This window comes from Amia ocellicauda, chromosome 16 (genome assembly GCF_036373705.1).
Source record: "Amia ocellicauda isolate fAmiCal2 chromosome 16, fAmiCal2.hap1, whole genome shotgun sequence".
Taxonomy (NCBI): Eukaryota; Metazoa; Chordata; class Actinopteri; order Amiiformes; family Amiidae; genus Amia; species Amia ocellicauda.
In genome coordinates, this window is record NC_089865.1 from 9,224,627 (window position 1) to 9,237,004 (window position 12,378).

A 12,378-nucleotide genomic window follows, 5' to 3' on the forward strand; every position below is an offset into this window, starting at 1 on the left:
AGTCCTGAACAGTGCACAACAGACCAAAACAGATACAAAGAGCATAATTATAATCGGGGGAGGGAGAGCTTTCCACATTACCATTAACGTGAAATACACCAGTGCTAACCGTGAAACCTCTTGAAACCCATAACAAACTGACCAGTTATCTTACACTTTTATAATGGAGTGATTTCAGGATATACGATTATTTCAATAGCGTTTGCACATGAAATGCAGATTTACATGTGGAAATGGGCATATCGTTCCTGTGTTTTCATCATTTTTATGTCCTTCTCTGTGGCTCTTTTTTGGGACATAAACCTGAACGTGCACATGCATCACAATTTCACAAGTAATAACACTGTGTGTAAACTCCCCCATTGATTTAAATGGCCATTTTAATTAGACCTATTTATTTTTATATAAAATTTGTATTTTAGTTTAAATGGATGTTTTTTTCTAATTAAAAGAATATGCACATGTTCCTTGTGGAGATAATCACCCACATATTTCAGATGTTTAACAGTTAGACACACAGGAAAATAGATTCAGAATAAATACATACTGAAGTATAATATATATATATATATATATATATATATATATATATATATATATATATATATATCAATCATTCATTTTTAAATCTATTTTAGAAACTATATCAATACTGAATACTAATACTAATAGCAATTTTAAAAATACTGTAATTTAAATCGATTTTTTAATAAAAAGCATTTAAAATAAAGCACATGGAGGTTCAAGATAACTTCCAGAGCTTTTCTTCTAAAATGTTAGCATATTCCTATTAACCACCAGACATTAATTGATGCTGTCATTTTTGTCATCAAAAGTGACATAACTGTAAGTGTTACAGTATAAAACCACTCAAAGTCGCCCCTTGGGAGTCGTACAGTGTATTCATCTGTATGAGGCTGAAATGTCCACATAATACAAAATAGAATTGCTGACTTCTGCCTCATTTATCTTGAGCACACCACAAACTTAAATAAAAACATAACCTAGGCTGTTATAGAGTGTGCAAAATATATTCACTCCAACCAAAAGGTACCTAAATAGGATCATTTTATAAGCCAGTCATTATAATGCACACAAATGTGTGATAATGTACCAGGGGACTGTTAAGACCATTTTCTTTAACGCAAATTCGATAACGATTTTTCTTTTCAATGACAGCTCCTTGAGAATTCTTACAACAGAGTAGCCAGTTTCTTCAATTACTCATCCCCACACAGGATATTATAGCAAAGTGGTCCCTGCTGTCACAGTGAAATAGGTGTTGTGTATGTTTAATGGAACGTGTGACCTCCTGCCAGTTTAGCTTTGAATGGTGAGAAGCTCTTGAGGTTTGACTCTGGTCTGTTCGGAGATAAAGCTAAAGTGGGCTGGGGAAGAAAAGCTTCTGGATGTACAGTACATGATACTCCATGTTATAGTTTTTTTAGTTTGCATGTCATCAAGATCCCCTCAGCTTCATCTTTCCATGCACCTTTTAGAGTCGTTGAAAGCCTTTCACAACAAGTCATTTTCTATTCCTCAGTCCCACAGCAATACTGAGGCATTCTGCAATTGGTCTCGCTGGTTACTGTTTTAATTTTGATTACAAACTTGATGAAATTATTCCAAGTATGGCTGAGATATGAAGGTCATAATGTAAATTACATAGAAAAGTAGTTGGGTTGAATCTTAGATGCCTTAAGCAAACCTAGATTTTGTTTTCCCCATCTGTTTTGAATGTAGTATTTGCATTGCTCGAGGCAGCATTTTGGAGCAATAAAACATGAACTGATGAATAGAAGAAATCGAGCTCATGCTTTGTTCAAAATGTCTGGACAGGAAGAGGCTGCTTGGCAGTGGCACGGCAAGTGTGGCAACAGGCAAGGCATTTGAAATTACACTATTCAGCTCAATCCCCACGGCAGATTAGCACAGTTCATCAATTATTAAGTGACGATCTGTAGTGTATTTATTTGACTCCGTTTTTGGTCTCCAAAAATAGTAAATAAATGAATGGCTTTCCAGCATCCGTGTCTGAATTATTCATTTGAACTTTAATAATAATATTCTATATAAGGAGATGATTTTACAGATTCCACTTCCTAGCAGGAATCTACTACAACTGCCATTTAGATTTGCAAGTCCTTTTAATATATATGGAGACAGAAACAATATTTTGTTTTGCTCTATCTATTCATTTCACTGTGTAGTAGACATAAACATTGGAATTACAAACCCGTACATAATAGCGGTTACATTTATAATTAGAAGAAAGTGGCATCTTACTAAAAATGAAGCCGCAACTGAGTACAGTTCTGTAGTTTTCTATTAGCGGGTGGGTCAAAGTTTTGATTTAATCTGGCCCATTGTTTATTTAATTTATTCTCTCACCATATTCAAAACCTATTTTTCTGCTTTCAACAAAATAGAGAAATAATTAAATATATTAAACGTAATGTCAAGAGACTGTAAAATACAGATCTAAAAATAGTATAGTCAGTCATTTAAAGTGAATTATGACCAGTTTAACATATACGAAATAACAGAGATCAATGCTGTAAATTAATTCTGTGTTGACCAGTTGTCTTTACAACCGGACAGTCAATAACCAGGCCTTTGTAACAGACAAAGAATTAACTGTGTCATCACAGCTAAGATACTGGTTTTAGGTTGGATGTTTCTATTTGTTGAGGTTTAAAACAGAAACCTTCATAACAAAAGTAAAGAGCTACTATTTCATGCATTTCCATAAGTGCAGTAGAATCAACAGTAAATTAGATAATGGATATCTTTTTTTTTCAACTTATTATAATCACTGTTTCTGTTTTTCAACCTTTATACCATTAACAAATATCATGTACAATTACCGTAAGAGAATTCTCCTTTGCCAATGCTGTTTATTTGTTTAACTGCAATATTTAACCAGTAGGGTTTTTCTATTTATTTGTAAAGCAAAAAATATACTGCCTTAAAACATGCAAGCATTCAATGTATGCCCTGCTGATGCTTTTGCAGGACAGAACGTAAGATAAATATCGAATGCCATTTCCAAATTGTCAGCCATTGTTTGGAACATTATTATTATTATTATTAATACAAATTAAACTGGATAAAGTAATGGAAACCATATATGGTTACTTGTAAGGCATAAGACCATATGGAGATCGGTTTCATGTAACAAGAAATATTGAAAGAGCAGCCCGTGGCTCAATAACCAGACACAGCGAGCCAAATATTGATAAAATATTGAGCTAATGTGCTCAGCAAGTTCACGGAATGGTCCTCTGTGTTCTTGTTAACTGGAATCAGATCTATAAGGTTTTCAGTAACCCCAGCAAGCATACTTGACAGTATTATTTGATAATCCGCTTGGTCACATGGCAAGCAGTGCCCTGGCTCTTCCCGGTGTGTGTACCTGTTTGACCTCGGCCTGCAGGTGCCGGAGCTGCAGACACTGTTCGAGCCGCTTCTGAGTGTGGTCAGCGCTCAAGTCCAGCTCGTGCTGCTTCTCGTGAAGAAACTCCAGCAGCTCTTGCACTTGTGTGGCCAGGTCCACTTCCTTTTCACACGTCAACTCAATCCCTTTTGAGAAAGAAAAACAATGGATTATGGATTACAATGGAAAATACCTATATAAATATCCTTGTGCAGTTCTTATAGACTGAGCATGAGTGAGGAGTTAGAAAGACATTTCTTCAGGCTTCAACAGAATAATAAATTAAACTAAAATATGCATGCAGACATAACCAGATAGTACTTATTGAATGCTGGCTTGGGTGTTAAATTTTACTATCAACTCCTATTGCTCAGGTCAACTGGTTGTCTTGCTCTGGAAACCAAACTGCCTCTATGTCTAACCAAACTTTAAATGTCTAACAGAGTATGTGCCTAGTCTCCTGATATGGTTTCAGGCAATTAATGATGGACTTCCTTTTTTTTCTGCTGAAATAACATTTATAAACAGCCAGCAACAGACAAAAGCTTTCTTAAATGTTAATTACTAGATGAATTTACACAAGTCCTCCAGTAGATGGAACTATGCTATATGTTATCTACAGAGACAGTGGGCTATTTTTGGGGTGGATAGAAACTCAGGGACTTTATGTTGTTATCAGTGGATCCCTTCAGGAAATGTAATGGCAACGTCAAGATTTTACTAATCAAAATGGTTTTAGCCTCACCTGTTGCGCCAACTTCTTTAAATGCTTAAAACCGGTTTATGCTTCTCTTGAAATAAACAAAAATCATGTGCTGATATTGAATGGTTAAGTCTAGGTATAAAAAGTGTGGATAATTATTACACCTGAGTTTAATTTGGTTTGGCTGCCCTGGGACCGACCATGGCAGAATCAAATATATTTATTTAAATTAATAGATTACACATTACAGAAAAAAAAGATTGAGAAAAAGGCTGATTGCTTATAATACAGCAGCTCTACTCCAGCATGGAAAGGAATAAAAACACATTCCATGATCATATCTTTATATCTTTAAAAGAAAGACAATTTACATCACAACTACAATATATTCTCCTTGGAATAAGATTTCCTTCTGGTGCTGGATGTGAGCTGCCAACCACACCAATTGTTGCAAGCTCCATAGTAGGCAGAGCCTCTGTAGTAGTGGTTCACACTGGATCCCACGTTTGCATGTTAACTGGGGATTGGGAGGTTTAAGCTTTCCTGTGACAGTTAAAATATATCCCAGTATGTCACATTAAGGCACAGCACTTGTAAGAGGATTGCGGAAGAAAAAGCACCGCTTTTTAACCTAATTCCTGGTATTTTTTACAGCTGCTTAATGCAAACAGCTGGCTGGATAATACATGGCCTGTCCGAAGTTCTCTACTTGCTCATCCAAAACAGCAACAAAATGCACTTCAAGGTGTATCTCATTTCTATAGCAAATTAATTAAGAATTACTCACAGTGAATAATCCCCTTTTCCTGTGTCCCCCTTTTTCTTACCTGAAGCTTGTACCTCCATTATGTACTGGTGCAAGTCTTGACCTTGTTGAATGACCTCAAAGGTCATGTTGTTCATGGCCAGTTTGCGCTCAGTGTGGCGCTGAAGACGTTGCTCTGCCAGGGTGAGGTCTTCGGTGTTGAAATCGTTGGCCTGCCTCAAGAGGTCTTCATTCCAGGCATCCAACTCTGCGGTCACCTAAAGCAAGGCGCACCACTAAAGGACTTGTATGGTCTGGGATCACGGGTGTTACTCATACTCGCATGGCGTAATGCAGTTATCATGTAATCATTCTCATGAACACATATTAAGGTCAAAGTTTAGGAAAAGAGTACAACACTTAATGAAAAAATCTGTAATCTTCCATGTGATTTTTGTGTAATTAATATCAATATCATATCTACATGTGTGTTTGAACTATTACAATACTAATTTATTCATTCATTTGATATTTATTCACAGACCACCCCAAAGTTATGGTTGCTACATATAATAAAAATAGCAATATCCCATAGCTAAATGAACACCAATTTAACAGCTTTTGCTACCACTACTTCTTATAATAATAATAATAATAATAATAATAATAATAATAATAATAATAATACACAACTATATATAATGAAACATAAGAAGTCATGAATTTGGTGTAAAAGGAACATTTGAGGTGTGAAGGAGTTAATTATGCCTTATCTGCACAGCTCACTTCATTTGTTCGTTATGGTCAATTAATTTTGTATAATAGGGATCTCTCTTTGCTATCCATTTTATCCCTTGCCCCGCTCCAGTGGCTCTGACACCAGTCACAGCGCCTGGCTAATCACAACAGCCAGGCTGCGATGGTTCCCTCCTTCACACCGCAGTCTGGCTACGGCGGATTAAAGCTTGCACATTCACGACCATAGATATCATTTGATAAGAGAGCTTCAACTCTGCTGTGAATCATGTACATAATTCACAAAACCTGTTTAAAAACAGAAATGTCCTAAAACAATAAAAAAATAAAACCTTTACCAGCATCAAGATTTTAAATGCCTAAAGCCAATAAGCCATAACATGGATTAAACTGATTTTCATTCAAATAAGTAAAATACTATTAGTAACAAAAACTGGTTCTGAATAAATTTTAACTCCAACAAACCTACCCTGACTTCTAAAATGTATGCATTGCAATGTAATATTAAATCCCATAAAAAATAAGATGCACTGCTATCTATCAAAGTCATCAGGAACCAACCATTCTTAGGAAGAAATAATGCATTATTTAATAAGCCACAGCAGTTACCAGATGTACCATCAAATAGTGAATCACCTCCTTCTCTGTTCCCCCTGTTGCCAGCTGAGACCCTCTATCCTAGCGTGCTGAAGGAGAACCCATCTCCTGGGAGAGTTTCCCCATCTGCTTGTTAAACCCCACTGCCTTCACGGTGCTAGCCAGCGCTTACCTCAATGGTGTACTGCTCAAAAATACGAAGCTGGAGGAAAATATCCAGTTTGATTTTCCTCTCATGGAATAACTCTTCCATTTGTCCCTGGGCTTCATCCAGTTGCTGCAGCACACTCTCAATGTGGCTGATGGAGCTATTGTGTGGCATCTTATTGTTGGACATGGCCGAGTCCCTGTGGCAAGACAAAAAGTGGAAGAAAACAACACACGGGGAAATCATTAAAAACCATCTGAAAGCACAGGGTTATGACACAAAACATTTCACTTAGTGCATGCAAGTGGAAGGGTCCTGCTCGAAGCAGGCAAATGAAGATGCACTTATTTTCTTTACTTTTCCTCCTAACATCAAGCACAGCTTTTACCGAACCAAACGGCTCCAGCAGGGAGAGTGTGCCAGTTTTCTGCACACTGACATTTGACCCTTTCGCACTAACAAGGACCCAGGGTATTATAAATCTGCCGAAGTCTTTTGAAGTCTGCAGTACCAACACATTTTATTTGGCATCAGATGACACTACATCAACTGTGACTTAAGCCTGCATTGCGGCATAGATACATAACATATTTTTAACTTAACACATAGTCCTTACATTTAATAAAGGACCTTTAGCTCACACAAAGCATGGCTTATCCAATTGTGTTTAAAAAAACAGACCTTTTTAAGCTCTCTGTATTATTGCACCATTTAGAAAATAGCCAAGAGGAATAACATATATATATATATATATATATATACACATACTGTATATATGTTTGCAAAATTAAATGTGTTTTAATATATACTCCATTTCCAACTGCTTTAAGGCAGTAGAGTAGAAGTCCCTTAAAAGCAGCTAGAATTAGTTGCAGGCAATTAAACTCCTAGTGGATGTCCCCTGGGGAATGAGATGGGAGTGAACGTCTTCATTATTCCCACCAATATCTCATATGGAGCCTGACATTAAACTCAGGACACAAAAGGCTTGACTCACCGTAGCTGTTGGATGAGGTCCTCCCCTTCCTTGATGACATTCAAGGTGGCCTCCAGCGTGGCTGTCTGCTGCTGCTGGAACTGCTTAATCAACTCCTGGACAGAGTCCACCGAGTCAGAGCAAACATCTTCCAGCAGCTCTTTCTGCAGGTCTTCCATCCATGTCCACAGCTAGCAAGAATAACAAAACCCAGAACAAATCTGTTAACCTTTTTAATTCTCCCATGTTCCTGTGCAGAAAGCCTTGACAGAAAATTATATACTGTACTTGATGCATACGCACAGCAAGATCATTATTTCTCTAATTGTTTGCTGCATGTACAAATGAACACAAAATGCATTTCAGTGTCTTATCTATTTGTTTGCTAAAATCTGCATTGTATCTACAAGATACATATAAGAAAAACAGATCAAAGATGGACAAAAGAAGCTATTGAATGGATGCCAAGAGATGAAAAATCCCTAGAAGAAAACCACATAAAAGATAGGAAGATGAAATCATAAACTTTGCAGACGTGACATGGAAAAGGGAAGCTGTAGATCGAAGCAAGTGAAAAATCTCGGGGAGGCCTTCATCCAGCAGCGGGTAGATATGGGCTGATGCTGATGGTGAAACATAAAATATTGTCTTTCTTTGAACCCACAAAGTCTGAGCTATTCTTAACAGGGACGGACATGATTAGATCTGAAGATGCCACGATAGTGCCTCAAATCCTCCTTCGCACCCAAATGTCAGATGTGTTTCTCTTAAAGTCAATAGATATCAAAGTAGGCCTTCACTTCTTTTGGAAATTTCACACAATGCCCTGTTGTTTGAATCCCTTGTTTTGGAGCACGTGTATGAATATGTTACCCATCACTCAATTATTTATCAGTTCAGTTCTCATATAACTCAAAAACATTTATTTTATGTCTGTGTTCGAATACTGAAACAACGTGTCAATATGTGCATCGGGGAACACAGGCTTTAAAGCCCAAGAAGAAAAGTGTGGTGTACGATAGTGTAAAGGTTAGAGGATGGGGATTCAGAGGTAATGCATTTTTCCTACCCACACGTATTATACATCAGTTGCTCTAGGAAAGCTTCAGTCAGGGTACAGATTTGGTATAACAGGACAGCTTTCTTGCATTAGGTTGTTTGTGTCACCCCATCTCTTTCAAACATGAGAAGAAAGCACAATCTATGTTAAATAGTTTGCAGCAGAAACATATCATAACTGACTGTATCTATGATTTCCCTCAGAATGACGTTGCAACTGGCCAAGCACTGGCAGGGTTGATTTGGCTTGAATTAGCCTGTTTTTGAAGGAACCATGTCAGCAGTCTACTGTACTGGAGTCATAGCAGGTGATTATCATTTGATAATTTCATACTCAGGAGGGTATAAAATAATACATGATTGGCAATTTCAAAATTCCTTTTCTTGGCTGCATCTTACTTTGCATCTGTTCATGATAATTAAAATTCTCCTTCAAGAAAAGGGCCTTCTATTTCTTTCTAAAAATAAACCAGAGATACATCTACAAAGACAAATCCAGTCTTTCAGATTCCAGCCCTGGAATAGACCGAACGCTCATCAGCTAATATGTGCATTGTACTTGCTGATTATTGATTTTAAACACAACAGGAGGGAAGAAATAGAGACTGATTGGCCAGCAGCTCTAACAAGAGTGTCTTAATGTAATCAACTGAACTGCAATTAAGCTGTTCAAAACATTTACTGAAAATCTGCATCATTTAAGACCCACAAATCCAACACAAGCGCCTTGCTTTCAGAAACTGAAGCCTATCCAAGACAGAAAATAGCTGTTGACATCAAGAATATAGCATAATAATAATGAAACCATGGCAAATATCAGATTCATTGTAACTGTATGGTTCTTATAGCAAAAATAAAAAAGTGCTATTTAATTCTTATGTTGTCGGTAGAACTGAAATAATGTAGTATCATTTTAATTTAGTTTCTCCTGGTAGCGTACAGACATTAATAGTCCAGGGTTAATAACTTTGTTACAACAACTCTTAACCAGGAGAAATACATCTGAGTTCAAACTTAGACATTGATGGGTCAGTATGTAATATAGGCCACAGAAGCATTGCCTTTTATTGGTTGCCTTAGAAACAAGCACATAAGTCTGAACTGAGCATGCACTATCTTAAATCCCATATGAATAAGCTATTCTGTTTTAATAACATTTATTATAATCAATGTCATAGTAAGTAAAATGTTGAGAGTCAAGGAAGAGAGTAAATAAGAACATAAAACAGAATGAAACAAAGAGATTTCAGTAATAGAAACCATGAAGCTTTCATTCATCCTATATCTATTTTCAATCAAAGTAATTTCCATATTTTTAATTGTAGTAGTTGACTATGTGTGCTAAACCTTATATTACATCTGTGATTGGGGTTAACCGGTGGTTAATAGTTGCTAAATTGGTAAAGTACCAGTTGTTTTTACAAGATTAGATGGATCTACACAATGCATCAAAGAAAAGCAAAAAGCTAAGATACTTAATATGGTCATATCACAATCATATAAATTAGGATTAAAAAATAATCCCTTTGTATTATCTAAATTAGCATATTTCCATTTATTGTAGTTCTAGGGTAAATAGTCCAGATTGAAACAAATGCCCTTTACAGCAAATGAATTCTCAAATATCACAGTGGCTATTCTCTTATGAGGTCTGAGAAAATAAAAGACAACACGTTTGAGAGTAATTTACCCTTTCATTGTAAGGGTTAACATGTTTATAAAGCAGAGTAGCTTTGCAGTTTCAGCGGTTGCCATAGAAACTGTTCCTCATGTCTGATCTGAGCACGCTCAGGATTACAAATGTCGCTCTATAATAGTTTTGTAATTTCAACCACTAAAGGACTTTTACATCTTATACATTAAAATAGGTTAGTAAGAATTACACAGGGATTGAAAAATAAATCTGAATAACCTATGGAAAAGGTAACCAGGGGATTTATTTATAAATCTACATTATATATATTTTTTTCTGATATATTGTGGACCCAGTATTTCTTTGTTACAAAAAAAGCTATTTAGATAGGATGGAACCATTTTAAACTCACAATGTTAGTAGGTTAAATCTAATACTTCTTACTGGCCTTTAAAATAGGGAAGAACAAATATTTTCAACAAATCAGTAAATAACATCTGCAGTTAAATGCACAAAATAAGATGAAAGTGTTTTAAGACCAGACTGTAAATAACCATATTGTTGCACACAAATTCATCTAAGAAATACAGCTAAAAGGTTTCCATCAGAGTAGGTAACTCTCCGAGAATGATTCAGTGTAAAGACTCAGAAGCATTTCAACTCCTGGCGAGAGAGATTCCCAGAAAGGAGGATTTCTACGGGTCAGAAATCCCCTTCCACTGTCAGTTAAAACAGTTTCCCCCTCTGGGAGGGAACCCAGTCCATAGTTTCCCTCACCATTTAATCCCCTACATGCTTCTAATGCGAGAGGCAGCTTTCTCAGGCAGCAGCGCTGGTGCTCAGCCCACCTGTCACAGCAGGGCTCAGCGATAAGGGAAAGCTGAGTGAACCATGCCAGATAAGATGGGGAAAAGGGGACAGAGGTGTAGAAACATGCTTTTTTTGTGAATTATGTTTGTTTTTTCAATTATTCAGCTTTTATAATGTTTACTACATTTTGAAATGTTCTCTAAATGCTTGGATTACTTGAAAAAAAAAAAAAAAGCAAGACTCTTTGTTCTACAAACGTCTTTCTATGCCAAACTTGTTAGCATCCAGAAAATGCATTTAAGGTCAAGAGCAACAGTTAAATCAGAGGAATACAGTGAGACATGCAGACTGCCATCTAAATTGAGTTTATTTTATACACTCGACAAAAAGGCTCCACATCCACAACTCCAGTATTTGGCAAATTTGAGACTTTTCATCAAGCAACTGGACACAAGTTATAATGTGATTTACATATTACTGTGTAGGGACTACAGGTGATTTCACTGCTGTAATACAATTAAAGAGAAAAAGTAGTTAGTTTGCAGTACAGTACATCCTGTCTTTCTTAACTCAGTGCTTCAAGCTGATGTTAATGCAGACAGATCAATCTTTCTACAGAAAAGTGCTCCATTAAGAGAAACCATCAATGTGTCCTGTGAGATGTGGTTTTCACATTGAACATCTGAAAGGAAAATAATTATACTTGTGAACCTTCACTGGCAACATAAAAACATATTCACATTTTAAATCTAAACTTCATCATTTGATGGGGGAAAACCCGTTCGACTTAATGAATTTTGGCATTCAAACAAAACAGATATATTTTGAACCCAGTGTGACTGAAAAAAAACAGCTGAATAAATTATTATTTGTACTTGCTACATATATATATATATATATATATATATATATACACTCACCTAAAGGATTATTAGGAACACCTGTTCAATTTCTCATTAATGCAATTATCTAACCAACCAATCACATGGCAGTTGCTTCAATGCATTTAGGGGTGTGGTCCTGGTCAAGACAATCTCCTGAACTCCAAACTGAATGTCTGAATGGGAAAGAAAGGTGATTTAAGCAATTTTGAGCGTGGCATGGTTGTTGGTGCCAGACGGGCCGGTCTGGGTATTTCACAATCTGCTCAGTTACTGGGATTTTCACACACAACCATTTCTAGGGTTTACAAAGAATGGTGTGAAAAAGGAAAACATCCAGTATGCGGCAGTCCTGTGGGCGAAAATGCCTTGTTGATGCTAGAGGTCAGAGGAGAATGGGCCGACTGATTCAAGCTGATAGAAGAGCAACTTTGACTGAAATAACCACTCGTTACAACCGAGGTATGCAGCAAAGCATTTGTGAAGCCACAACACGTACAACCTTGAGGCGGATGGGCTACAACAGCAGAAGACCCCACTGGGTACCACTCATCTCCACTACAAATAGGAAAAAGAGGCTACAATTTGCACAAGCTCACCAAAATTGGACAGTTGAAGACTGGAAAAATGTTGC

General features: G+C 36.7%; 1 protein-coding gene across 4 annotated transcripts in view; it reads right to left on the bottom strand.

Annotated features, from left to right (window-relative positions):
- LOC136711964 (kalirin) overlaps positions 1-12,378 on the bottom strand; it is a 169,884-nt gene that overhangs the window by 70,134 nt on the left and 87,372 nt on the right. For all 4 annotated transcript variants that reach the window (XM_066688573.1, XM_066688572.1, XM_066688571.1 and 1 more), the window contains exons 12-15: positions 7,383-7,552; positions 6,410-6,584; positions 4,967-5,162; positions 3,416-3,582 (exon numbers count right to left, since the gene is read on the bottom strand). In XM_066688573.1, the coding sequence (XP_066544670.1) occupies positions 3,416-3,582; positions 4,967-5,162; positions 6,410-6,584; positions 7,383-7,552 (708 nt within the window). The remainder of the gene's footprint in view (positions 1-3,415; positions 3,583-4,966; positions 5,163-6,409; positions 6,585-7,382; positions 7,553-12,378) is intronic.